We start from the raw sequence: 22,517 nt of genomic DNA, 5'->3' as shown, positions 1-22,517 counted from the left end.
GGCTGACTAAACCAATCATTTTGTGGCGCTAGTTAAACCTGAGCACCAATCTCAACAGCCAACCTAAACTCTTTTTGGAAGTCTGGTGGAAGTTGAACGCCAAGTCTTACTAAACTCCTTGTGGACCATGGCTGAAGCTCAACAAAAAGAACCGAACTACAACAACAGGAACAACTTCCCCGACGTTAAATTTTGTCTATACCCCAATACTCACTCTCAGTATCCCCGTGTTTCTGAATCCCAATTCCTTCTTCTTCCCTTTGTGAACCTGGGGCTCTCAATTGCCCTCTCTTTTGCCCTTCGGTTCTCATAGCTCAAGATGGCTACCACCGTCATCTGTCGGTCCGCTGCCTGTCGTTCGTTACTTTCCAAAAACGCATCTAGCATACGCGAATCACGGCATGTGTATCGCCTCCGTGATGCTGTCCGGTATGCCCCAGGTCTTGTCAATCTTGATTGTGTGCCTTGAACTGTATGCTGATTATATCCCCTCTCCCCGTTCTAGACCGCAATTACCCACCCTTTCAGCCCTTGCCAGATACTATGCCTCAAAATGTAAGTCAGCATGACAGATCATGTTGATCGTGAATTTCAATTACTCTCCGGTTACTAATGCGGATATTTGTATCTACTTCTTCAGCTTACCCTCCACACACAATTATTAGCATGCCCGCGTTATCCCCAACAATGACTGCTGGCAATATCGGGGCTTGGCAGAAAAAAGCCGGAGATGTCCTTTCTCCCGGTGATGTGCTAGTGGAAATCGAAACAGACAAGGCCCAGATGGATTTCGAATTCCAAGAAGAAGGAGTTCTGGCAAAGATTCTAAAGGAAGCTGGCGAGAAAGATGTTGCCGTGGGCAATGTAAGTGTGCACTTGGGCACATTTTTTTTTCGTCTCCGAGTGGATGTTAGATGCGGAAACTAATATTTCCCGCAGCCAATTGCAGTCATGGTGGAAGAGGGGACTGATATTTCTTCTTTCGAGTCCTTCTCTCTGGAAGATGCTGGTGGGGAGAAAACGCCTGCTGCAAACAAGGAGCCTCCGCAACCTCAGGAGCCGGAATCCAGGCCTGCTCCCACAACCGAAGAATCGAAGCCCGCAGCTCTGGAGTCCGAGTCTACCAGTGAGAAATTACAATCGAGTCTTGACAGAGAGCCGTTCATTGCTCCCGCAGTCAAGGCTTTGGCGTTGGAACGAGGCGTGCCGCTCAACGATGTCAAGGGCTCCGGTCCTGGTGGGCGAGTGACAAAACAAGATATCGAAAAATACCAGCCCCGCGCCGCAGCTACGGGTGCTACTTTGCCAGCTTATGAAGATATCCCTGCCACATCCATGCGCAAAACCATCGCAAACCGCCTCGTCCAATCCGTCCGAGAAAATCCACACTACTTCGTAACCTCAAACCTTTCCGTTACTAAGCTTCTCAAGCTGCGCCAGGCCCTCAATGCCTCCGCAGATGGTAAATACAAGCTCTCGGTTAACGATTTCATTGTCAAAGCCTGTGCAGCCGCCCTCTTAAAAGTGCCTGCAGTAAACTCGATGTGGATCGAGGAAAACGGCCAAGTGAGCATCCGCCAGCACAAGACGGTCGACATCAGTGTTGCGGTAGCCACTCCCGTCGGCCTCATTACACCCATAGTGAAGAACGTCGAAACTCTCGGCCTGTCCAGCATCTCCAGCCAGATCAAAGATCTGGGTAAGCGCGCTCGCGAGAATAAGTTGAAGCCCGAGGAATACATCGGTGGCACCTTTACGATCAGCAACATGGGCATGAACTCTGCCGTTGAGCGTTTCACCGCCGTCATCAACCCGCCACAAGCTGGTATACTAGCTGTGGGTACGACGCGCAAGGTAGCTGTGCCCGTGGAAGGTGAGGAGGAGGGCAACGCGAGCTCTGTGAAATGGGATGACCAGATTGTGGTGACTGCCAGTTTCGACCATAAAGTTGTTGATGGAGCGGTGGGGGCCGAGTTTATGAGAGAGCTGAAGAATGTTGTGGAGAACCCTCTCGAGCTACTTCTTTAGACAAACCAACACTCAACTCCCTCCCGTTTCTTTCAATCTTTAGAAGTTTGGCTACTGGTTAAGTTAAACGACCCAGGGTGGCTAACTCATCTGTTTCATGTGAGCACAACAGAGCAAACTTGTTTCCCTCCCTCTTTTCTTACAGCAACCCAAACACAGCTCCATACCTTCAATTCCAGCATGTACTAAAAATGTATTCTTGACTATATTTACACCGTATTTTTCCTTGCGTTCTTTCATTATTTCCAATTCTTTTGTTCTCCATCTACTCTTTGCCTCCTCCCTACATGTCTAACTACTTTTGTAGTAAGTAGTGAACTTCTATCTAAAGTGCCTCAGTTATCTACTAGTTAAATTAAAATAAGTCTCATCTATTTGTTGACTATACAAGAGTAATAGCATTGGATACTATTTTATTCCTCCGTATTTTGACTAGGCATCTATCTAAAGAAAAGTGAGTGACTGAATTGAAAACAGTGTATCATTTCCGTGCTTTTGGTGCGCTCTGCAAGACAGCACCCGCTTCCTATGATAGTCATACGTGGCAGACTTAGGTTTCGAATTGTGGCTAGTGGGTGGATTTTGATTAAGAAGCTGAAAGCCACAGCTAGTGACGATGACGTCATGAAGCTCTTCTTTCCATGGAACAATGGACGAGGGAAATGGTAGCTAGAGAAAGAAATCAAAGAAGCAACCGCCCCGTGCCTCTGCTACAAATACTCCGGGATAAAAACAACTTCAGTACTTCAATTTCTCATCCATCCTTTCGTATACTATACAATTCCATTGCCGAAAGTCCAGAGCTGGTCAGAGGGTCACATGGACAGGGACTCATATGATTGTCATTTCCAATAAACATACTACTAGTATCCAGCTCATTATCCCATCTTGCAATAAGGAAAGAACTGGTTTCGTCACTCATCCAACTCAGCACACATAGCTATATCAGTAGCTAATTCATTGTTTCGTTCAAACGACAGACAACTTACAGTACATATCTACTTCTTCATACCAATCTCCCTGAGTCTATATTTATTGCCACATATTCGCTTCCACGCTGATCCGGAAGATATCCAGCACCTCCCTAACCAGCATCCAATAAAACAACGCCGAAAATGTCCTACGCCAAAGCAGTCTCCAGGGATGCCCAACAATCTCCTCAAGAGGTACGTCGTTTATCTTAGAGCAGTTGTATCTATACCTGCTAACAAAAATCCAGGCGTAAGTTAGCATAAACACACACTTTCACGAGATAACCCCATTAGCATTTGGCCCGTCACCTGAAAAATGCTCTCCAACACTAACCCCACACGCACATGAAATCAGTGCGGCACCCCAACCTCGTGAAGTTGAAGTCGCCGAAGCTGAACCTGCAACATCCTCTCTAATCGATGTCGACTCCCCGCACATCTCCTCTGTTCCCCCCACCTACGAGTCTCAGCGTATAAAAACAAACACCCAAGCCGAGCGCATCGAGCGCGAGGGCGAGGAGAAACAGCGGCGCGAGCAAGCCGAAAGAGAAGTCAAACGCGCCGCAGCAAGAGACGCCAAGGGGAAAGCGAAAGCCGTAAAGAATAAAGCAGCGTCCGCCAAGTTGTCCCTTCTCCGGAACAGGTCAAATCCCGTCCTTTTGGGAAACGCGATGTTGATGGCTATTGCGGGCGCCGGGTTGGGATTTAGTGCATATCGCTGGCATTCTCGGGGTGTGTTAACGTGGAATATACTGGGGTTGTGGTCTAGCGCAGTAGGTGCGCTTGGATTTGTGGATTATTATGTTAGCAAGTGAGTTTCCTTTTTCTCCCTTTTTGGGCTTTGCTGACTGGAATTGTTTGTGTAGATGGTTCCTGCAAAATAAGTTTCCGCTAAAGTGAAATGCTCGACTCTGCACCCGATCGGATGATTCATGTCTGGCTGTCAACTCGTAGCACGTATTCTCAGCACACATGCACGAACATCTCCTGTGTCGTCATTTCGAGTCTGATTGACCCTTTTTTTTTGTGTTTTGGAGTTAGTTGAGACGATTGTTTTGGATTTTGAATCATTGGTTTGGTGGTTTTCATTTGGCTCTCGCTCCTGAACAACATCTCCTTCTTAGCAGTAGGTTGTATCATTGCTGTGATAATTCATTGTAGCTAGTTTAGTGCTGTAGGTTACTCCTTAGTCAATCTTAATATCGTCAGCCAAACATGGTTCAATAAACATTATTTTCAGATTCAAAATAAACAGCATAGAAAGACTTTTGACTTTTCATTAACTAACATTCATAGCGGGCTGGAGCCCCGAGAGGGTAGGATTAGAGATTGATTAGAGATGGTAGATTAGAAGACTAGATTAAAGAATTAAATTAGAGATTAGAGAATTAGTTGCAAAGTTGGAGTCTGAAAATCATACGGAGTAGAAAAAACAATCATTATGAGAAATAACTACGGAGTACTCTGTACTTGTATTGATCAGGGTAGACTGGTAACTAAAGGGTACTACTACTCACTAGTAACTTAACTTCAACTAGTATCTTAACTTACTGACGCTAAAGTTGAACGAGATACATTGTAGATGATATGCAACAAATCTTGAATCATGATCAACTTTGAATCATGTCATGATTGAGAGTTTGAATCACACCGAAAGTTTTTTCAGCCAAAAATTCGAACCATGCTCCAGTCTTTTTGAACCATGTTCAAGTGTATACACTGATTTTCCCAGGGCATGAAAGCGGTGAAAAATGTCAGAATATCGTAGCCGATGTTTTTGTGATGAAGCGAGTTGGACAGATTGCAGGTCGAAATGCTCCTTTGAGTAGGCTCATTCTCACAGATTAGCCCTTTGCCATGTGCCACATTAACTACTGCCATGAATACCGAACTGCTCAAATGAGTCTGCCCTAGCAAGCCTCCCACCTTTAATTTCCTTGAGCTCACCACGCAATTTGCCGCCAACAACCCCTAAAAGTACCTAGTGAAGAGCTCTTGGTTACCGAGATATCACCCCTCCTTGCGATTCAGCTAACATGGTTAGTATCCTGTATGTCTCAATTATCGTTTATTGCTTCCGAAACTGATAATATTTTTTATAACCAGAACTCGCTATTCAACGCGGCGCTGAAGCAGTCCTCTGCCCTCCGCCGCGACCTGGACGTTTTTGCTGAAGCTGGCAGCATGACATCCCCCGCTTTGCAAGGTTCGGGCAGAGCCTTACCTCTCTACCCCTATGGATATTCAGAATACTTGCTTATATTCACTATGAGCAGGCCAAATATCCGCCTCTCTTACATCATTCTCCCGCACAATCGACGACTATTCCTCCCTTTCCAAACAAGAACTCATCCCCGCCAAGCAAGAGCTGGCCTTTGAACGGTTGAAGAACTTCCGCACCGAACTGGCAGATTACAGACAATTATTTGATCGACTAAGAAAGGCGCGTGATGATGCTGTGCGTACAACACTCGTTGGATACATATATATCAAATTTCCACATCGCCGAACTCGGCTAACAAACCAACAAACAAACTAGCAATCCGCATCAAACCGCAACGAACTCCTCGGTCGCCGCCCCCATCACGCTTCCACCCCCGAAAACCCCTACGCCCAATCCAACCTTCCACAATCCTCTCCCTTCGCAAACCCAAACTACCCGCTCCACCGCTCCTCGCCGAGTACTAGCGGCGGCGGTGGCGGCCTCGGTTTCAGCGGCGGGCCAACAGACTACGCTCGCGAAGATCGAGTCCTACGCGAACAGTCCTTCTTTTCCAACACAAACGCACAGCTGGACGAATTTCTTGATAGGGGCCGGGCCGTGCTGGGCGACCTCGGGCAGCAGCGGGAGATCCTTAAAGGGACGCAGCGACGGTTATATAGCGTTGCGAACACGTTGGGGGTAAGTGGGGATACGATACGGACGATCGAGCGGCGGGCGAAGCAGGATAAGTGGATATTTTGGGGAGGAGTGGTTGTCTTTTTCTTGTTTTGTTGGGCGGTTTTACATTTTTTGAGGTGAAGGAGTTTTGTCTCCGGTTGGTTATTTCTTATTTTTCGAAATTCATATATATATATATATATATATATGTATGTATATACTTTTCCATGGATCTCAGGATCCGGGAATGGGCTGGATGTTTTACCTGAGTATCTGATTCCCTTTTGTTCCTTATCTGTATTGCCTTTCTTTCTCTTTCTGTTTCTCTTTATTTCTATTTTTCCATCAGCATCTTATTTTTGTGGTTTGGTTTGTCCTCATCACGGATAATACAGCAAATGGATCTATCAATTTATTTTCCCTTTCTCAACCTCCCTCATATCCTTTCGGGCCCTTTTCGTGGACCTCATCTTCTCTATTAATATTCAGTATGCCCAGGTGAGAGAGCTTGGGGGACTACGGTTTCCTCGTCGGAAAAAAAAAAATCGTGAGCACTGTAGCCTCCATAATCACGGAGAGCGATACATGGACCACCAGCCGCCAGACATAAGCACTTCAAAGATAATGAAACAACATCCAAAGAATATTTTTCTCCGGAGAGCCTTCGTCGTCAACACTGCAACCCTAACCCTAAGCAGATCCAGAAACGCTGCGGTAGCATTGATCTTATCGCAGCGATGATGAATGTTCGCCGCAAAATACAGTTTGTCGACATTGCTGGGCGTCATGCAGTCTTTGCTGGGCCATCACATCAAATGGCTCTCTGCCTGGGATCAGCAACAGAAGGGAACCCCTATCATTGTTCAAACTTGGGCGTAGTATCAGAACCCGAGCCTGTGACCTGAGCCATCATTTTCCGAGGTTGATAGTAGGTATGTCAATGTAGTTGCTCGATTATAACATGTGGGTTGCGGCGATTTTTGAGGGGTGCTTTGTCGGAAACACTTGTCCAAAGCTGCTGGGCATGGATACAGTTTAAAAGGCTTACTCTTCACGATAATAGTAGTTTTAGCCAAGGATACTCATACTGAACAAACTCCTTTTGCTAGACAGGCCGAACGGTGATAAAAGAGAAGAATACGGATAGAAAGAAACCAAAATGCGCGATTCCATCTATAACAGCTGGCACTCTTCTATAGCTGGCTAGGAACCACTGCATAGTCAACTATAACTCGACACCGCCCCCTTACCTAATGCCAACTGCCGCTCCAGCCGTGGCCCCGTGATCCGCTGTGGTTGCGGCCACCCTGGAACTTAGCCTGGCACATTTTTCTTGTCGATTTCGGCACCAGCACCAGCTTCAGCACCAGCTTCAACGTTTCCAATTCCTCCCTCCACACTCGCATTCTCCTCCACCGCCATCTTCTTCGTTGATTGTCTGTGTTTATTGTCTGCCATCAGCAACAATGCTTGCCGCACGAAGAGCTTTTGGCTTTGCCCAGCGCCGGGCTTTCTCTGCCTCCGCGCCCCAGGTAAACCGCCATCAAATCGCGTTGATATCTGCATCCCCCATGCAACCCCAAGAAGGGATTGATGCTGATGACCTGTTCTATTCACTGATAGGCCTCTAAAGTCACCGTCCTCGGTGCTGCTGGTGGCATTGGCCAGCCATTGTCACTGTTGATGAAGCTTAACCCTCGCGTTACCCAACTCGCTCTATACGATATCCGGGGAGGCCCAGGTATGACTGAACACCACCATCCATCACCCATGTGACCTTACGAAGGGGAAGTCAATGCTGGAAAATCTATAGCATCGTAATAGAACTACTATCAAGATGTTGGACAGAATCACATGCTGATTTGCTTTCATTTTTAACCTTTTTTTTTTCCGCTCCAGGTGTTGCCGCTGATCTTAGCCACATCAACACAAACAGTACTGTCACCGGCTATGACCCTACTCCCTCTGGCCTTCGGGAGGCCCTGAAGGATTCTGAGATCGTCCTCATCCCGGCTGGTGTTCCTCGCAAGCCCGGCATGACTCGTGATGGTATGCTATTCCCAATATATTATCGCGTTCTACCACTTTCCTTGTCCGAATTGTACGGGTGGATTGATTCACAGTTATCACTTTAGATTTATTCAACACCAATGCCTCCATTGTCCGTGACTTAGCCAAAGCTGCTGCCGAGGCCTCTCCCAAGGCTAACATCCTTGTCATCTCCAACCCCGTACGTATTTCGCCTATGCGCTCCGCGGTGTAGTATTCATGCTTTTGATAAATGCTAAATAATCCAACCCCGATTTCCCGCAGGTCAACTCCACCGTCCCAATCGTCGCTGAGGTCTTCAAGTCCAAGAACGTATACAACCCCAAGCGCCTCTTCGGTGTCACCACCCTTGACGTTGTCCGTGCCTCCCGCTTTATCTCCCAAGTCAAGGGCACCGACCCTGCGAACGAGAAGGTCACAGTCGTCGGCGGCCACTCTGGCGTCACCATCGTCCCCCTGGTCTCTCAATCCAATCATGGAGACATCTCCGGCGAGAAACTCGACGCACTCGTCAACCGCATCCAATTCGGCGGCGACGAGGTCGTCAAGGCCAAGGATGGTGCAGGCTCCGCCACCCTTTCCATGGCCATGGCCGGTGCCCGGTTTGCTGAGAGCCTGCTCAAAGCCTCCCAGGGCGTCAAGGACGTCATCGAACCCACGTTCGTCGACAGCCCGCTCTACAAGGACCAGGGCATCGATTTCTTCGCGTCCAACGTCCGTCTTGGACCCAATGGTGTCGAGGAGATCATGCCCCTTGGCGCCGTCTCGCCATACGAGCAGAAACTCGTCGATGCCTGCCTGGTTGATTTGAAGAAGAACATTGCTAAGGGTGTTGAGTTCGTTAAGAACAACCCATAAGCGATAAAAAAGAGAAATGGTTTTTTCAATACCTGTCTCTCCTTTCTCACCCCCTCTTTGTCTCCCACCCCTCTCCTCCTCCGTCCATTTCCCGCGGTGTTTTTATTTTTTTTTAAACTCTGCTGTCCCGTTCTACTTTTAGACGCTTCTAAACCCCACCTCTCCTGTACACTACCTACACCCTAAAAGGATAAATTTAAAACACAATTTTAATGAGAAAATCATTTTCAAATCAAAATCTTCTAGGAACAAAAAATAAGAAAGAAAAAGAAAGAAACTAATATGTGGTCATCAATTTCTCAAAGATGGTATGCCTTCATTCCCGCGGCCTTTTTTCTTCCCTTAATTTTTCTCTGTCTACGTACTTATGTTGATCTGAGTTTGTTTCTTCTGACAGAGCGAGCGGGATCAGTTCCCATTCCACCCAAGGGTGTGGGCAGCAGGCTTTCTTTTGTCTTCATTTTTCGTTGTTTGTTCATTGTGAATATATATATAAGCCAAGCTAGGGCAGCGTGTTTTGCTTTGCATGTGATCAATATATAATATTTATGTAGCTTTACAACACTCTGACGGCTAGAAGAGTTATAGAAGATTTATCATAATTGGAGCCCCAACATGAAAGCATTAAAACAGCCGATAATTTTTTTTAAAACAAAAATAACTGAAGGAAAAAAGAAGTTGATTATAAGAAGCTATTTACAGTGCAAATAAAATAACAGCAGCTCATTATTTGTTTACGAACTTAGTTGAAGTATACAATTAACCCATACAAATGTCAGAGGAATAGCAGTATATGTGGCTAGTTAACTTATACTACGGAGTGAAGAAATTCTATTTCCAGCTTTCTCTGGAAGAGGATGGTCCTAAATAGCCGCCGCTCCTCAGAAAGACGCGACGGCCTACTCCCGTCTCCCAGATCCGGCAACGTCCACCCACTCCGTCGCGATCGCGGATGCTTCGTCGATAGTATAAATCTCCACACCGTTCCTGGGATCAAGCCGGGGATCAAGCCGGGGATCATAATGCTCGAGGTCGCTCTGAGTTTGTTTACCAGCGCCTGTTCCCAGTAAACCTTCTCTTCTCCCAGATACTATCGCATATATCATAACTTCAAGTTCGTAACAATTCTACACATTTCTTTTTGTTCCTGTGTTTGCCTCCCATCCATCACATACATATGGCTGAACTTTCGGACCGTGATTGTGAAGCCATCGCAAAGCATCCTCTGACCAACTCACTTAATGACCTAAATAACCTGACCCCCCTACACAGAGTGATGTCCTCATGTGGTGGTTTCGTTTTCAAGAAGACCTCCTCTCCGAATCGCGCAGCATCTACTACACCACAGAGAGCAAAGCAGATCTTGCTGGCTCAAATGCAGAACGACAAGTCGACCTCCTTCTGAAGGCTAGCAGTGTCCGTCCCTCGCTGCAAGAAACCAGCCACAACTGGAAAGACATATTGGTGATTGGTGAACTAAAAAAATCCGAGGGGGAAATCAGGACCAAAAAAACCCTGCTGCAGATGAGCTGCTATGTGCGTGAAGTCTTCATTGCTCAGCCCACCCGACGATTTGTCCATGCATTTGTTGTCTGTGGTACCAAGATGGAGACATGGGTGTTCGACCGCTCTGGTCCCTACAGCTCAGGCATCATTGATGTCTATGATAACTCAAAACAATTCTTTCAGGTGCTTGTGGGCTACACCATGATGAGTGATGAGGAGCTGGGACTGGATACTTTTATCACTAGAAATGAAAATGGCAGCAAATCGATAACCATCAAGGAGTTCAGAGGCTCAGAGGAAATGGTGCTGCAGCTGGGTAAAATACTTTCACTTCAGCATTCCATTGTATGTCGTGGGACAACATGTTTTCTCACAAACAACAAACATATCGAGGGTGTAGTCAAATTCTCATGGGTATCAGACAAACGGCGGCCAGAGGTGGAACTCCTTGAGCTATAATAGCAGATCAGAAAAATGTCCAAGGGGTTGCAAGGGTCATCAGCCACAGCACCATCACCAACATTTCTGACTTGCGCAGTGGCCTGATCTTCCATGACAAGCGCCATAATTTCAAAAGAACACCCTCCAGCACAACCTCCTCACTTCACTCTCAGGCACTCACTGGGCCGTATCACTTAGATATCCATCGAAAGTCATCTTCCAGGAAACGCAAATTTTCAGGCAAGGTGATGAAGGCATCCAAGCGATTACGTTCCGCCAATCAACAGTCAAGAGACACCCAGGGGAATGAGTTAACTTTGTCCATTGAGTCTGTAAACCAGCCAAGCCTTTTTGACAGAAATGACATGGATCTCTATGACAATCGTATCCTCTCTTGTCTAGTGATATCACCCACTGGCTGGCCAATCTATGACTACAAATCACATTTAGAGCTACTCACAGCACTTCGCGATGCCATAAAGGCACATCAGTCTCTTTATCTGAATGCAAACATCCTTCATTGAGATATTTCAGAGAACAATATAATAATAACCAATCCTGAAAAGACCAATGGCTACTCAGGCATGCTAATTGATTTGGATCTTGCCAAAGAAGTTGGAAGCGGGCGAAGTGGTGCGCAGCATCGGACTGGCACAATGGAGTTCATGGCAATTGAAGTGCTGCTCAATATCGACCATACCTATCGGCATGATCTCGAGTCATTCTTCTATGTGCTTATCTGGCAATGTGTCCGTCGCGGTTGGGAAAAGTTAGATAAGCTACAGAGACAGGGGCAGCCCGAAGAAAGCGCGCTAAGAGACTGGGACTTATAAAAAAATTGCAAGAGGTAAGCGAGGCGACATGTCTGTGGATGGGTTTGAGGATATCTTATCCGAGTTTCCTCCAATGTTTGAGTGTGTCAAGCCTCTTTGTAGAGCTATCCGAGACATTCTTTTCCCATACAAGGATAGAAGAATTATCGTTGGTACCCCGCATGACCCGAAACGCTTATACACTCCCATTATCAAGGCATACAACGACGCGATATCTTCGATCGGACGTCAAAAGTGATTGGTGGATGAAGGATGCGGTGCCATTACTTTTGTTGTTGGGAGTTCGAACGCACGTTCGCGATGGAATACTCTGCAGCGGGCATGATAACAATTACATGGTATACCATTGTACGGTTAGATAGCAAAATTCCAGTTGATATCTAAGTAGATCCACCCATTTTTGTTTCCATTATTACTGTGATTATTATGTGGACCGTAAGGATAAAGCTGTGGAGGCTCTTGATAGGGTTTTACAGTCCCTTTACGGGGATGAACTCGCTGGGCTCAGTTTCCTACTGCTTCGCTGCGGCAAAGCTTGCAAGGAATTCGAGGATGTGATCAACAAATGTATGACGCATTCGGCGGGTTCAAAGACCAGCTTCCGAGATTGGGCAAAGTTGACATACATGGGAGAAGACATCAAGAGATTTAGGTGGATGTTGGCAGGATACAAATCTACTACAATTAATATTGCAATCGCGGATGCGACTTTGTACGTCTTTCTCGGTCCTTTCCTCCCAACCCCCCTTCAATCAGGCCGACCATATGGCTTGTAGCAGATCAAATGTTACTGCCGCCGTCCTTATTGAATATAAAGATATGATAGCAAACACGACCTCTGATCTCGAGGATCATCTGCAGGACATTGAAAACAAACTTTACTCATTTATTCCCAAGGGAGCCAAGATGGAGCATGAAGATAGTGTGCAGTGGAGCCGAATCCAGGAGGAAAGGAATAAGTACTCAACAGTGTCTCCAAATCTGCACAGACGCCCTTGAGCACATAGACAAACTCAAGCCCAAAATTTTGACCGAAAACCCCACGGCCTTCATTCCACCCTTGGGGATTGGCACAATTGGCAATTCCAATTCTGGTTCGTCCAAATACGTCATCAACTGCATCCTTCAGAAGTACAAGCAGAAACTTTTGACCGCATCTTCAGATCTCAAGAAACACGCTGAAAGACTGAAAGCCAGACTGGAAGCGATGTCGCAGACAGTCAAGGTGGAGGAAACAGTGGAGTGGGAGCAAATTCAGGAAGAAAGAAATAGCCTCAGACAGTGTCTGGCCATTTGTGCAGAGGCAGCTGAGCAAACGAAAAAGGTGCACTTCAACGAATTCGAAGATGTTCTCTCGGCCGATGATTCTCATCAAGTCATTGTCTCAACGGTGGGAGAGCTCATCTCGGCGAAGCTTATCACAACCGGATCTAGGTCAGCACAGTCGCTGGGGCAAATGTCGGATGAAACTCTTCAACAACTCTCTCGGGATCACATCCGTGGCTCTGAAGGCCCTGTGAGAGCTGAGAGGGGGCTGGACATTAGGTTTGATCATTATTGCCGGGGCCATCAGCTGCGAGGAAAACCTCCAACGGTTCGCTCGGATTCCCCTGCTCAGCCTCTATGAATTTTAGGGCGTCCAGATGGATTATTAAGCAATGCAAGGTCCGATTTATTAATTTGGTATATATCGATGTGTAACTAGAGATTATAAACATACAGAAGATTTGGGGCCGGGGGGATAGATGTGTTCTGTCTGGCATTGTGTACCGATCGTCCCTCGAACTTATTCTGAATCGATGTACTGTACTTCCGGGCCTTCTCCGGCCCTCCCCTAGCACCAAGTCCCTTTCGAGTTCTGTATGTTCGCTACAAAAAACTTGGGCTGCGGATGTTACCGAACTAGTATCTACAGTAGTTCTATGACCCGTTGATATGTTTAGTGGAGTTCGATATGACGTCATCCCGTAAATTAGTTAATATCATTGTTTACGCACTGGCAGGGTTCCGAGGTAAAATTACTCCTTCTATGATATGGTTTCTCCTCAGCCGTGGTGCGACTCGGTATTTATAGATCTGTGCTCGAATTCAAGCAGGAGTTTTCAAGTCTCCACGTTCCACAAAGGTGGGCATTCTCTTGCATTCTCCTATTCGAGATATGTATGCTTTCCAAGTGAAGTCGAGATGCCGGCTTAGATTGCAAGAAGCCTCCCAAGCCAGCGGCCACATCAATCAAAAGACATAAAAATATTTCTATTCCGATGCTGCCAGAACCACCATATGTATTAGATATATAACTAGATGCCAGGTTTTCTGGGAAAAAAAAAAAAAAAAAAAAAAAAAAAGATTGAAGAATGGATGTATTGAGTATAGGTTGCATTGGAGATCTTTAACCTTGAAGAGAAGTTCAAGTACTAAATTATTCAAGGTGTTCGCGTGATAGAATACAATAAAACGAGGATCAATTAGTCCTAGGCGATGAGAATCAAAGATGGGTCAAAATCAAAAAAGCAGCAGAGAGCAGAGAGCAGAGAGCAGCGGTACGAAGGAAGATTGAAGAAGAAGAGTAACAAAGAAGACAAGAAACAAGTGACGACGGCTACTGAGAAAATGCCAATTTATATATTTCCTCTCCTCAAGAGAGGGAAACAAAGCAGGTGGACAGGTAGACCGTGCCAGAGGTAAGCTATTTGGCAGGAGAAGGAATATCGAAACTTCGACTTCAATATATGAGAGCCAAAATTTCGAGATCTGCTGTCTTGCATTCTCCGATTATCTTCTCTCTTTTATTCTTCATCTTTTCAATGTGTTGGAGCGGAGAAGGGTGTTAATCATGGATGGGGAAATTAAACAAGAGATCTTGTAAGGCTGAAGGGACCCGCCCAGATGTAGTAGTAGTAGTAGTAGTAGTAGTAGTAGTAGTAGTAGTAGTAGTAGTAGTAGTAGTAGTAGTAGTTAATGTGATCTATGAATCAAGACTAGGGAAAAGCAGGAAGGGCAATGAAGGGGCCATCATCATATCATGATCATGGTGAAAAAAGAAAGAAAAAAATTCAACGAAAATTAACACCAAAGATAGATAATCCATCTTTCCCATTCGCTTTGAAATTGAATTGATCAGAAATATTTCGGAATAGAATTTAGAATGAAAACAAGGGGGAAAAATAAGATAAGGAGGAGGAATATGGGGAAAGGAAAGTAAAACTAGTTGCTACAAACCCGGCGAAGTGGAAATAACGGCAAAGAAATGGAAAAAAGATCACTAATTATATGATTCGAAGAAATGGTAGGAAGGACACAGAGTATAAGATAGGGTTGAAAAAAAAAAGAGAAAGAAAAAAAAAAGTAGATATTTATGTGTAGCTTCGCATGGCATCTATGTAACCAGTTCCGCCTTTAAGATCCTGGTCGAACGTCTCAGCTACATCGAGGACACGGGCGATATGTTCCATGGAGAGTGGGGTCTTCTCGTTCAAGGCAAGAGCCTGAGCAGTGCGGACGGAATTTTTGATCTGTTTCCAACGAGGCGGTAAAGTTAGATATGTACAGATAGCTTAATAAGTTAAAAACCAGATAAATATTGATATAAAATCTTACCTGTCGACCGTTCAAGTTACGTCTGGATAGCGAGTCGTAGTCCGCCTCCGTGAAGGGGACTACCTCAACGCCCTCCTTAACTCTAACTTTATCGAGGAACATCTTCCATACAGTCCGCTTGGCCTTTTGTGTCAGGTCGCCATATCGGAGCGCAACGTGAATCCGTGACTGGAACGCATCATCAAATGTCTCGACGCGATTGGTCGTCAGGAACAAGATCCCTTGAAAGTATTCGAGGAGGCGGAGAAAGATGCTGACCAGCGCGTTGCGGTGGATATCGTGGATGGTGCGCTTCTCGAGGAATACATCGGCCTCATCAAGGAGTAGAACGGCGCCCCATGAATGTGCGATGTCCAGGATTTTATTTAGCTCCCCTTCCAGGGTTCGCGAATCCGTGCCCAGTTCGCCAGCGCTAACCATGTACAGTGGGCGCTTGAGAAGTTCTGCAATGCCTTCCGCCGTGAGAGTTTTACCCGTTCCCGGTGGGCCGTGGAGGACTGCTACGAGACCCTTGCCTTTACCCTGGATCACGTCATCAATGTTTTCAGCGGCGTGGAAGGTGTGGGATTCTACGAGTGCTTTGACGATCGACTTCTGATTATCGGGAAGGACCAGGGAGTCGAAGGCACCAGAATTCCACTCGATCTCATTCATACCAGAGACGGTGAACTCCAACCACAATTTCTCGCTGAAAGCAAACCCAAGAACAACAGGGCTGGCGATCAGCAGCTCCTCGTCAGAAAATTCAAATTTCTCCCCCGCTTGGTCCTTTCCGGCAATCTTATCGAGGTCTTCGTTGACGATTTCCTCACCATCCTCATCACATTCAACATGGACGATATGTGGGGAACCGTCTTTATCTTTAACCAATTTCAGTCTCATTTTTGGACTGTCGTCCTTCGATCCATGCTCTGATTCGGATCCGGACCCGGTACAACAGCAACAATCATCGGATCCGCTTTCATACTCAGATTCTTCGACTAAGTCCGGATCTTTTGGCTTCACAGTGCTGATGGGATAGTTTGGATTGATTCGGCGGTGGATAGCAGGATCAACCATGACGCGCCCATTGATATTGACCTTGATAATCGATCGCTTCTTCTTGTAGAAAGCCATGCCCTTGTGGAAACGGTAGTTCACACCCTGGAGGGCTACGAACTTTTTACCGCGTTCCACAAGCTTCGCTTTCAAGCCTTCTGGGTCTCGATGATACTTCAGTGGATAACAAGCAAGGCTAGAAATCTTGCGGGATCCCTTGAATGATTCAACTTCAACCGACATAGTGCCCATCCCGAACGATTTGCCATCATACTCAAGATATCGTCCCTCAATTTCATACCACTGTCCCTTCATGAAAGAGCTTTCCTTGCTGGCATATTCAATTTTGAAAGCACGAGGTTCGTCGGGGTTGGAATAAGTTGGAGTATATGCATTGGTGTTCGGCTTGAAAATGGCCCATAAAAGATCAAAGGTAATCATGTTCGACTCTAGGAGGGGATACAAGGTTTTCTTCGTTTCAGCGTAGTCGTTGTCCAGATATTTCACTAGCACCTTCAAGTGAGCAGATTTAGTCGCAGCTAGTCGCTTGGCTTTCTTCTTCTTCTCCGATTTCGCAAGGGCCTTCAATTCCTTGACGTACTCCCGAGACTCTTCCAGGTACAAAAACAGCATGTTTGGATCAACGACAGGAGTCTCCTGCACTAACGAAACGCCCTTTACACCGTCCATGACGTGCGCGAGAGCGTCACGGAGGGGTTTGCTCTTGATGTCTACCACTGTGTCGGTGTATTTATTCTCCCAGTCGAATTTTCGACGCACGGTAAATATATACTGGTCCCATTCGTTCGCGTCAGGATCATCGACAGTTTCTGTGAGCTTATAATTATGTATGGTGTCATCCCAAACTACATGGATATAACACAGTTATCAGCACGTAGCCGCCAAGCATTCGTTGGGAGGGTTGAAGGGAAGATAGGGTCCTTACGTTCATCCACACGCTTGAAGGCAACTTTCGATGCACGTTTTCGTTTTTTGGACTTGCTCTTCAGCTGAGTACGTTGTGAACCTGTGTAAGAATTAGCAACCAGCAACCCGAGGGGAGGGGCGGTTTTCTGCTCTGAGCGGTAGAGCCTTGTTGATAACACTTACTTTGCTTCAGGCGGAGAGCCGCTAGCTTCTGCTGGGTAGTTCGAAGCTGTTCTTCCAAAGACTCAACATCACTTTCTTCCTCAGATTCATCTTCCTGGGTCTTTCGGGATTTCTTATGCTTCTTTTTGGTTTTGGCCTTTTTCTGTTTCTTGGTATGTTTGTCATCGGGTTCCGAATCCTCTTCAGTGCTTTCCGACTCGTCATCGTCAGAGGGAGCTTGTTTCCGAGACTTCACCTTCTTCTTCTCCTTCTCTTTGGCACGCTTCTTCTTCTTCTTATGAGAATCCGAGTCGGACGATTCTGAGTCTGAATCTGAAGAGTCCGAAGACGAGGAACTGGAGCTTGACGAGGAAGAATCGTCACTATCACTGCTTGAGGAATCCTTGGCTTTCTTTGATTTCTTCTTGTCCTTTTGCTTCTTCTGAGCATTGGCTTTCACGCTGATATGCTTTTTGCAGGAAGTTTTCTTCGGAGCCGAGTCTGGAGGCGCCGAAGACAGTTTCAACTCAGACTTTGCGTTTGTCTCTGGAGAACCATCCACATCTTGCTTCGTCTGCGCAGCATCAGTTTTGCCAGACGACGAAGCTACCTGGTCAGACATTGTGTGCAAAAGTATCTCGTCCTGGATATTCTCTGTCTGTCGCGGGGAGCCTGAGGGAGAAGGGGAGGAGGGAGTGAAAACGGGGGTTGTGCTGGGGTCACGGGAATCCGAGTCAGAGTTAGATTGCTGTGTTGTACGAGTAGCTGGGGAGGATAATAGGTCGGGGTTCTTTCTGGATGACTCTTCTGTTGGAGGAACCGGCATCTATAGAGCAAGAGCTAAAGGACTATCTGTCAGATGTCAGAGGCAAGAAAGACAAACGGATCGCGGGAACTATGATAAAGTAAAATCCCAAAAAAAAAAAAAAAAAAAAAAAAAAAAGGTCTCTAAGGTAGTTAGTTGAACAACCAACGGAGAGGGAACGGGATCTGGGAATCATTTTATAGAAAATTGCTGGCGAAGGATCTAACCTGAAAAGACTTGCGGAGAGCGGTGAGGGCAAAAAGGGTTAATAACGAGGCAAATAAAAGGGTGAATGGATGGATACAACAACGGCCGTAGATTTCAGGATGACCAAGGAGTACAAAATTGGATCTGAATGAGACAGCCAGGGTTCATTCTCTTGAAGGGGACGACGCACCGATTTTTTTATATTTCCTTCAAAGACTGAGGCAGCAGCCACGACATCAGCCACCAACAAGGCACAAGGAACCTCCGTCGATGGAACGAGCGATGAATTGTCAAGCGGAATCGGGGACACCAAGATAGCAAGCCCAGAGCCGATGGTTGCCTGGTAAGAAGCGATTCGGGAACCGGGGTGGACGCAGGAGGAATGTCGGGGAGAGCTGGCACTGGCAGGCGGTATCTCGTCCGGGGGTTTACTGGGCAAGTTGAGGGTGGATGTGATGGAGCAGAGATGACTGGACAGGGCGAATCCCGCATGCAGCTGGGCTGGTCGCTTGCCAGGTTGCCAGGATCTGGAATCCAGCTCGTTTGAGTCGTGGTGCCGCCAGCAACGCAGCGAGTGGCGCTCGGTCGTCGCTGAGTGGACAAACGCCAGCGAGTTCCACACGTTTTAAAGTCTTAGCGGCCGGGAGAATTGGAATCAGGCGTGAGGCCTAGCCAATGACACACATTTGGGGGAACGGAGGAGGCTGCAGTCGACTCAGAGATGGCATTTGGATGGGCTCATGCCTCTCGCCTTGGGGGGAACCAACTCTCCAACTCTGCCTGGGGAGCCCGAAACCTGCTTGATGGTGCTTCTTGGAGGCGATCCGAAGGTTGCGATGTCCCGTTTGTTATTATAGAGCTCGCAGGCACAGGTAGGTAGGTACTAGCGTGTCACATTGAGGTACACATTTGCGCTGGACACGCTTGGCGAGTACAAAGGGGTGACATGGAGTTACTTCATGCTTCTTCCGCCAGCACCAAGTTTCCTTTCCTTCTTCTGCTTCCATTCAGAATTCGTAATTCTCACAGTCTGCTAGATCCCGATCAAGCTCAAGTTCCCGCTAACCGAAGCTGTTCTCGGGCTGGCCCAATGCGGAATGGCGGCTGTCTTCATCGTTCAACCGTTCAAAGGACAATTCCACCTCTATCACACCGGTATTCCATATCTTCGGGGTATGCCCTTGTCACATTCCCCCAGCAATGAGTCTGGCCATCTGCACACACTTTAAATCTTGTTACCCCCAAAAGCGCACTGCAACACTAATGTTGTGCAAGATCCCAACAGTCCTCGAGAATCTCGTGTGAACACATTCGCCCCATCCCGTTGGTCTGGAATCGTATTCCTATTTCATATATCCCCTATCTCTGTATTTACGGGTGCTGATGGCTCCAACTGTTGTTTATACCCCCGAACTGGTCTGTAGAGAAGCGATCACACGAGATACCATTCGCGTTTACAATGTCCTGTGACTTATGTGATGTATGGAATGCGAGCTTGGTAACAGCAAAGAATAGCAGAGGATCCTACACTCTAGGCAACTGACTGTCTCGATTTTCCTCTGTTAGAACTTGTTTTTATCAACGCGATACTGACACCGATATGATGTGTCTGGGTGAAGGAACAAGTTGCTCTCGGTTTGCTGGCAATGTATGTATGGCTAATTTCTTTGATTCTTCTGCGCTCTCGGCCATGCTAGAACCAATCTGATCGGCATCAGAGGCGGGTCAATTGTGTGGCCTGCCGCTGCATGCACGGAGTTTGTCGGCTGGAGCAAATGGGCGCGGCGGTGAAGTTTCGGCCCATGCACTACCAAAACAGCCGCCAGGTCGACGTCTTGTATTACACGGCATCCTTGTCCCAGTTGGCGAATTGGCTCTCTTACGTTGGTGGCAGCTCGAGAGTCACGGCCAGTCGGGAGGCCGAATGAACGGATATTATCATTTTGCTTTTTTTAATTGGGAGAAGAGCACCGCCAAGTGGTGTTGAAAAAAAAGAAAAGAGAGAGAAAAGAAAAGACAACTTTTCCAATTAACATTTTTACTATCCAGGAAATACAAAAGATAGAAGAGCTATTTTCACTGATGGCCCATTGCACAAAACTACCTATCCACCAAATAAATAGTCATTGAACCCCTCTTCACACCCCCAGTCGCGAAGCTGCAGCCCAGAAGCAATCGAGAAGCAATTACTAGAAAAGAAAAAAAAAAAGTCAAGAATCACCTTCAAAGCTTCCATTCTATCACCAGCCTATTTCATAGACTGGAGTAACATTGGAGGAGGGGGATGCCGTGTTGTTAAAATTATGCGGAGTCCTCTGCGTGGTTCTCCTCCTTACGTCCAATTTCCATTCTGGACATGTTCTTATTCAATTCCTTGAACCTCTTCTGAACAGCGGCAGGTGGGTATTTTTTCCCACCAGCGGCGCCAATGGCGTCAGAAACACTACGCCATTTGTCGTTTTCGAATTTCTCCTCGATCTTTCTCTTGAAGCGGAGCAGGCGCTCCTCCTGTATATATGGAAAGCGCCATCAGTAACAAGGAAAAATTGCATTGTGGTCGGCTACATGCACTATGCACCATGTGCCATTGAACAATAACGCAAGGGATTTAAGGGGTAATGAGACGTACGTCCTCTGGCGTGAAGACCACAAAATTGGCCTTGATACGACCATAGCGTCCACAGAGAGTGCTCCCTCCAACCTTCTCCCCAGTCATCTCTTCCCACGCCTGGCGGATCTCGCCCCAGGATTTATTCTCCTCGTCCTTCATGCGGAGCAGCATCCTGTCTTCGGGGCTTGCATTCTCGTATGAAGTAGGCATGGCGCGTGCGCCGACTTTCGCCTTCTCCCCAGATGCAACCCCTTTGCTGCCCTTGGCCGGAGTGCGCTGTTTCTTGGTTGGAGATTCATCCTCGCCCTCGCCATCGCCATCACCGCTGGCCTTATCAGTAGCTGTCTTTCGACCACGCTTGCGTGGGGTGGCAGTGGCTTTCCCATTTGCCTTGGCCTTTTCACGGGAGATGAAAGGGTTAGCTAGGCTCTTCACAAAAGAGAAAAGTGAAGACAGAGTGCAGGGGCGATAGAGCACTCTCCGAAACTGATTGAGTCGGGTTGATCATTTGCATCCAATCATGCAAAACTTACCTTTTCGCCGTTCCCATTTGCGGTATTCCCATTTTCAAGGTCCTCTTGTTTGATCACCTTCATCTTATCGCCGTTGGTTTCGCCATCGGAAAAATATTCAAGCTTCAGTTTACCATTGCCCTCGATATCATTGGTTGAAGCGAAGTCAGACATTGTGTGTCGTTTCGTGAAATGAATGCTTCAGTTACGGAAGTGATTCTCTATTGTCACGGAACTATCTCAAGCAAGCTTTCTAGCTGTCGTGGTAGATAGGCACCAGCCAGGCTGAAGTGTTGTTGGGCTGTTGGGGTTGTTTGTGAAGGGAGAAGAAAGGAGACTATTTTGGTAATTGAAATGGGAGGGCTGAGGAGCAACCTGACTTCAGACAACTCCCAGGAAAGTTGAAGGAGTATTGATGATGCAGAGAGTGAGGGAGTAAGAGAGAAAATGGGATAGGATCAATCCCTGAATAGAGTTGATGAGGAGTCTCAAAGAAGCATAGAGGAGGGAAGGTCAAGAGAGGAGACAGTGGAAGAGAGAAACAAAACAGAACAGCCAGACAAGTAGGTTCTGTTGGGTTGTTGAGAAAAGGGGGTGAACTGTCTACAAACTCTCACTTTTTCTTGCAGAAATGTTCTGATTTAGAATCTTTGCACTGCAGGAACAAATTTCTACTGAGATTTTGCTATTTTCCATGTTTCAGCAAGAACACATCACTTTCTGAACAACTAGGTGCTTGTGGCAGAGACCAGTACACTTTCACTCCAACAGTGAAGTTCTTACAACACTCCAGAAATGGAGGGGATACAAAGGGGCAAGATATATACACCCTGTGTGTTCACGGACGGTGTTCTGCAGTTGCCTGTGGTTGGTATCCCTTTCTCAATTTTTTTTCGAAGCTCTCGTTTTCGACCCCTAGGCTTCTACTTCGAACATTCACTTTTCATGGCTTTTCTATCATTATCTGCTGGTCCCTTCCCCCCTCTTCCAATTTCCATACCTCCGATATCCCCTTGCGGCTTAGACGCCGCTAAAGTTGGACCAGTCACTGCTTGCTGGTTATTTTTACCGGTTGCCATGACCTGCGCCTT

At 46.7% G+C, this 22,517-nt stretch overlaps 9 protein-coding genes across 9 annotated transcripts; 7 read left to right on the top strand and 2 right to left on the bottom strand.

Moving 5' to 3' along the window:
• Positions 1-319: 319 nt before the first annotated feature.
• On the top strand, positions 320-2,028 carry HCAG_03972 (dihydrolipoyllysine-residue acetyltransferase component of pyruvate dehydrogenase complex, mitochondrial precursor; the record flags this gene model as incomplete). Its single annotated transcript, XM_001541824.1, has 4 exons — positions 320-429; positions 506-555; positions 641-864; positions 940-2,028. The coding sequence occupies 4 exons, from the start codon at positions 320-322 to the stop codon at positions 2,026-2,028; spliced, it is 1,473 nt and encodes a 490-aa protein (XP_001541874.1).
• A 1,115-nt stretch (positions 2,029-3,143) lies between these two features.
• HCAG_03971 (predicted protein) lies at positions 3,144-3,899 on the top strand (the record flags this gene model as incomplete). Its single annotated transcript, XM_001541823.1, has 4 exons — positions 3,144-3,194; positions 3,248-3,249; positions 3,355-3,810; positions 3,866-3,899. The coding sequence occupies 4 exons, from the start codon at positions 3,144-3,146 to the stop codon at positions 3,897-3,899; spliced, it is 543 nt and encodes a 180-aa protein (XP_001541873.1).
• Positions 3,900-5,035: 1,136 nt separating this feature from the next.
• Positions 5,036-6,785, top strand: HCAG_03970 (conserved hypothetical protein; the record flags this gene model as incomplete). The annotated part of the gene is made up of 6 exons (XM_001541822.1): positions 5,036-5,038; positions 5,106-5,205; positions 5,276-5,457; positions 5,539-5,901; positions 6,379-6,427; positions 6,478-6,785. The coding sequence occupies 6 exons, from the start codon at positions 5,036-5,038 to the stop codon at positions 6,783-6,785; spliced, it is 1,005 nt and encodes a 334-aa protein (XP_001541872.1).
• Positions 6,786-7,346: 561 nt separating this feature from the next.
• HCAG_03969 (malate dehydrogenase, mitochondrial precursor) lies at positions 7,347-8,787 on the top strand (the record flags this gene model as incomplete). The annotated part of the gene is made up of 5 exons (XM_001541821.1): positions 7,347-7,412; positions 7,504-7,621; positions 7,780-7,929; positions 8,016-8,110; positions 8,194-8,787. 5 exons carry the CDS (start codon positions 7,347-7,349, stop codon positions 8,785-8,787), a joined length of 1,023 nt encoding a protein of 340 aa, XP_001541871.1.
• An 857-nt stretch (positions 8,788-9,644) lies between these two features.
• On the top strand, positions 9,645-11,567 carry HCAG_03968 (predicted protein; the record flags this gene model as incomplete). Its single annotated transcript, XM_001541820.1, has 4 exons — positions 9,645-9,828; positions 10,094-10,609; positions 10,933-11,118; positions 11,347-11,567. 4 exons carry the CDS (start codon positions 9,645-9,647, stop codon positions 11,565-11,567), a joined length of 1,107 nt encoding a protein of 368 aa, XP_001541870.1.
• Positions 11,568-12,480: 913 nt separating this feature from the next.
• HCAG_03967 (predicted protein) lies at positions 12,481-13,194 on the top strand (the record flags this gene model as incomplete). Its single annotated transcript, XM_001541819.1, has 1 exon — positions 12,481-13,194. One exon carries the CDS (start codon positions 12,481-12,483, stop codon positions 13,192-13,194), a length of 714 nt encoding a protein of 237 aa, XP_001541869.1.
• Positions 13,195-14,045: 851 nt separating this feature from the next.
• On the top strand, positions 14,046-14,526 carry HCAG_03966 (predicted protein; the record flags this gene model as incomplete). Its single annotated transcript, XM_001541818.1, has 2 exons — positions 14,046-14,248; positions 14,460-14,526. The coding sequence occupies 2 exons, from the start codon at positions 14,046-14,048 to the stop codon at positions 14,524-14,526; spliced, it is 270 nt and encodes an 89-aa protein (XP_001541868.1).
• A 394-nt stretch (positions 14,527-14,920) lies between these two features.
• HCAG_03965 (predicted protein) lies at positions 14,921-17,913 on the bottom strand (the record flags this gene model as incomplete). Its single annotated transcript, XM_001541817.1, has 4 exons — positions 14,921-15,079; positions 15,165-17,068; positions 17,149-17,229; positions 17,313-17,913. The coding sequence occupies 4 exons, from the start codon at positions 17,911-17,913 to the stop codon at positions 14,921-14,923; spliced, it is 2,745 nt and encodes a 914-aa protein (XP_001541867.1).
• A 2,691-nt stretch (positions 17,914-20,604) lies between these two features.
• Positions 20,605-21,600, bottom strand: HCAG_03964 (predicted protein; the record flags this gene model as incomplete). Its single annotated transcript, XM_001541816.1, has 3 exons — positions 20,605-20,811; positions 20,933-21,310; positions 21,448-21,600. 3 exons carry the CDS (start codon positions 21,598-21,600, stop codon positions 20,605-20,607), a joined length of 738 nt encoding a protein of 245 aa, XP_001541866.1.
• Between the last annotated feature and the right edge of the window lie 917 nt (positions 21,601-22,517).

This window comes from Histoplasma capsulatum, genomic scaffold, assembly GCF_000149585.1.
Source record: "Histoplasma capsulatum NAm1 scaffold_3 genomic scaffold, whole genome shotgun sequence".
NCBI classification, from domain to species: Eukaryota; Fungi; Ascomycota; class Eurotiomycetes; order Onygenales; family Ajellomycetaceae; genus Histoplasma; species Histoplasma mississippiense.
This window is presented reverse-complemented; position numbering and strand designations above follow the sequence as displayed.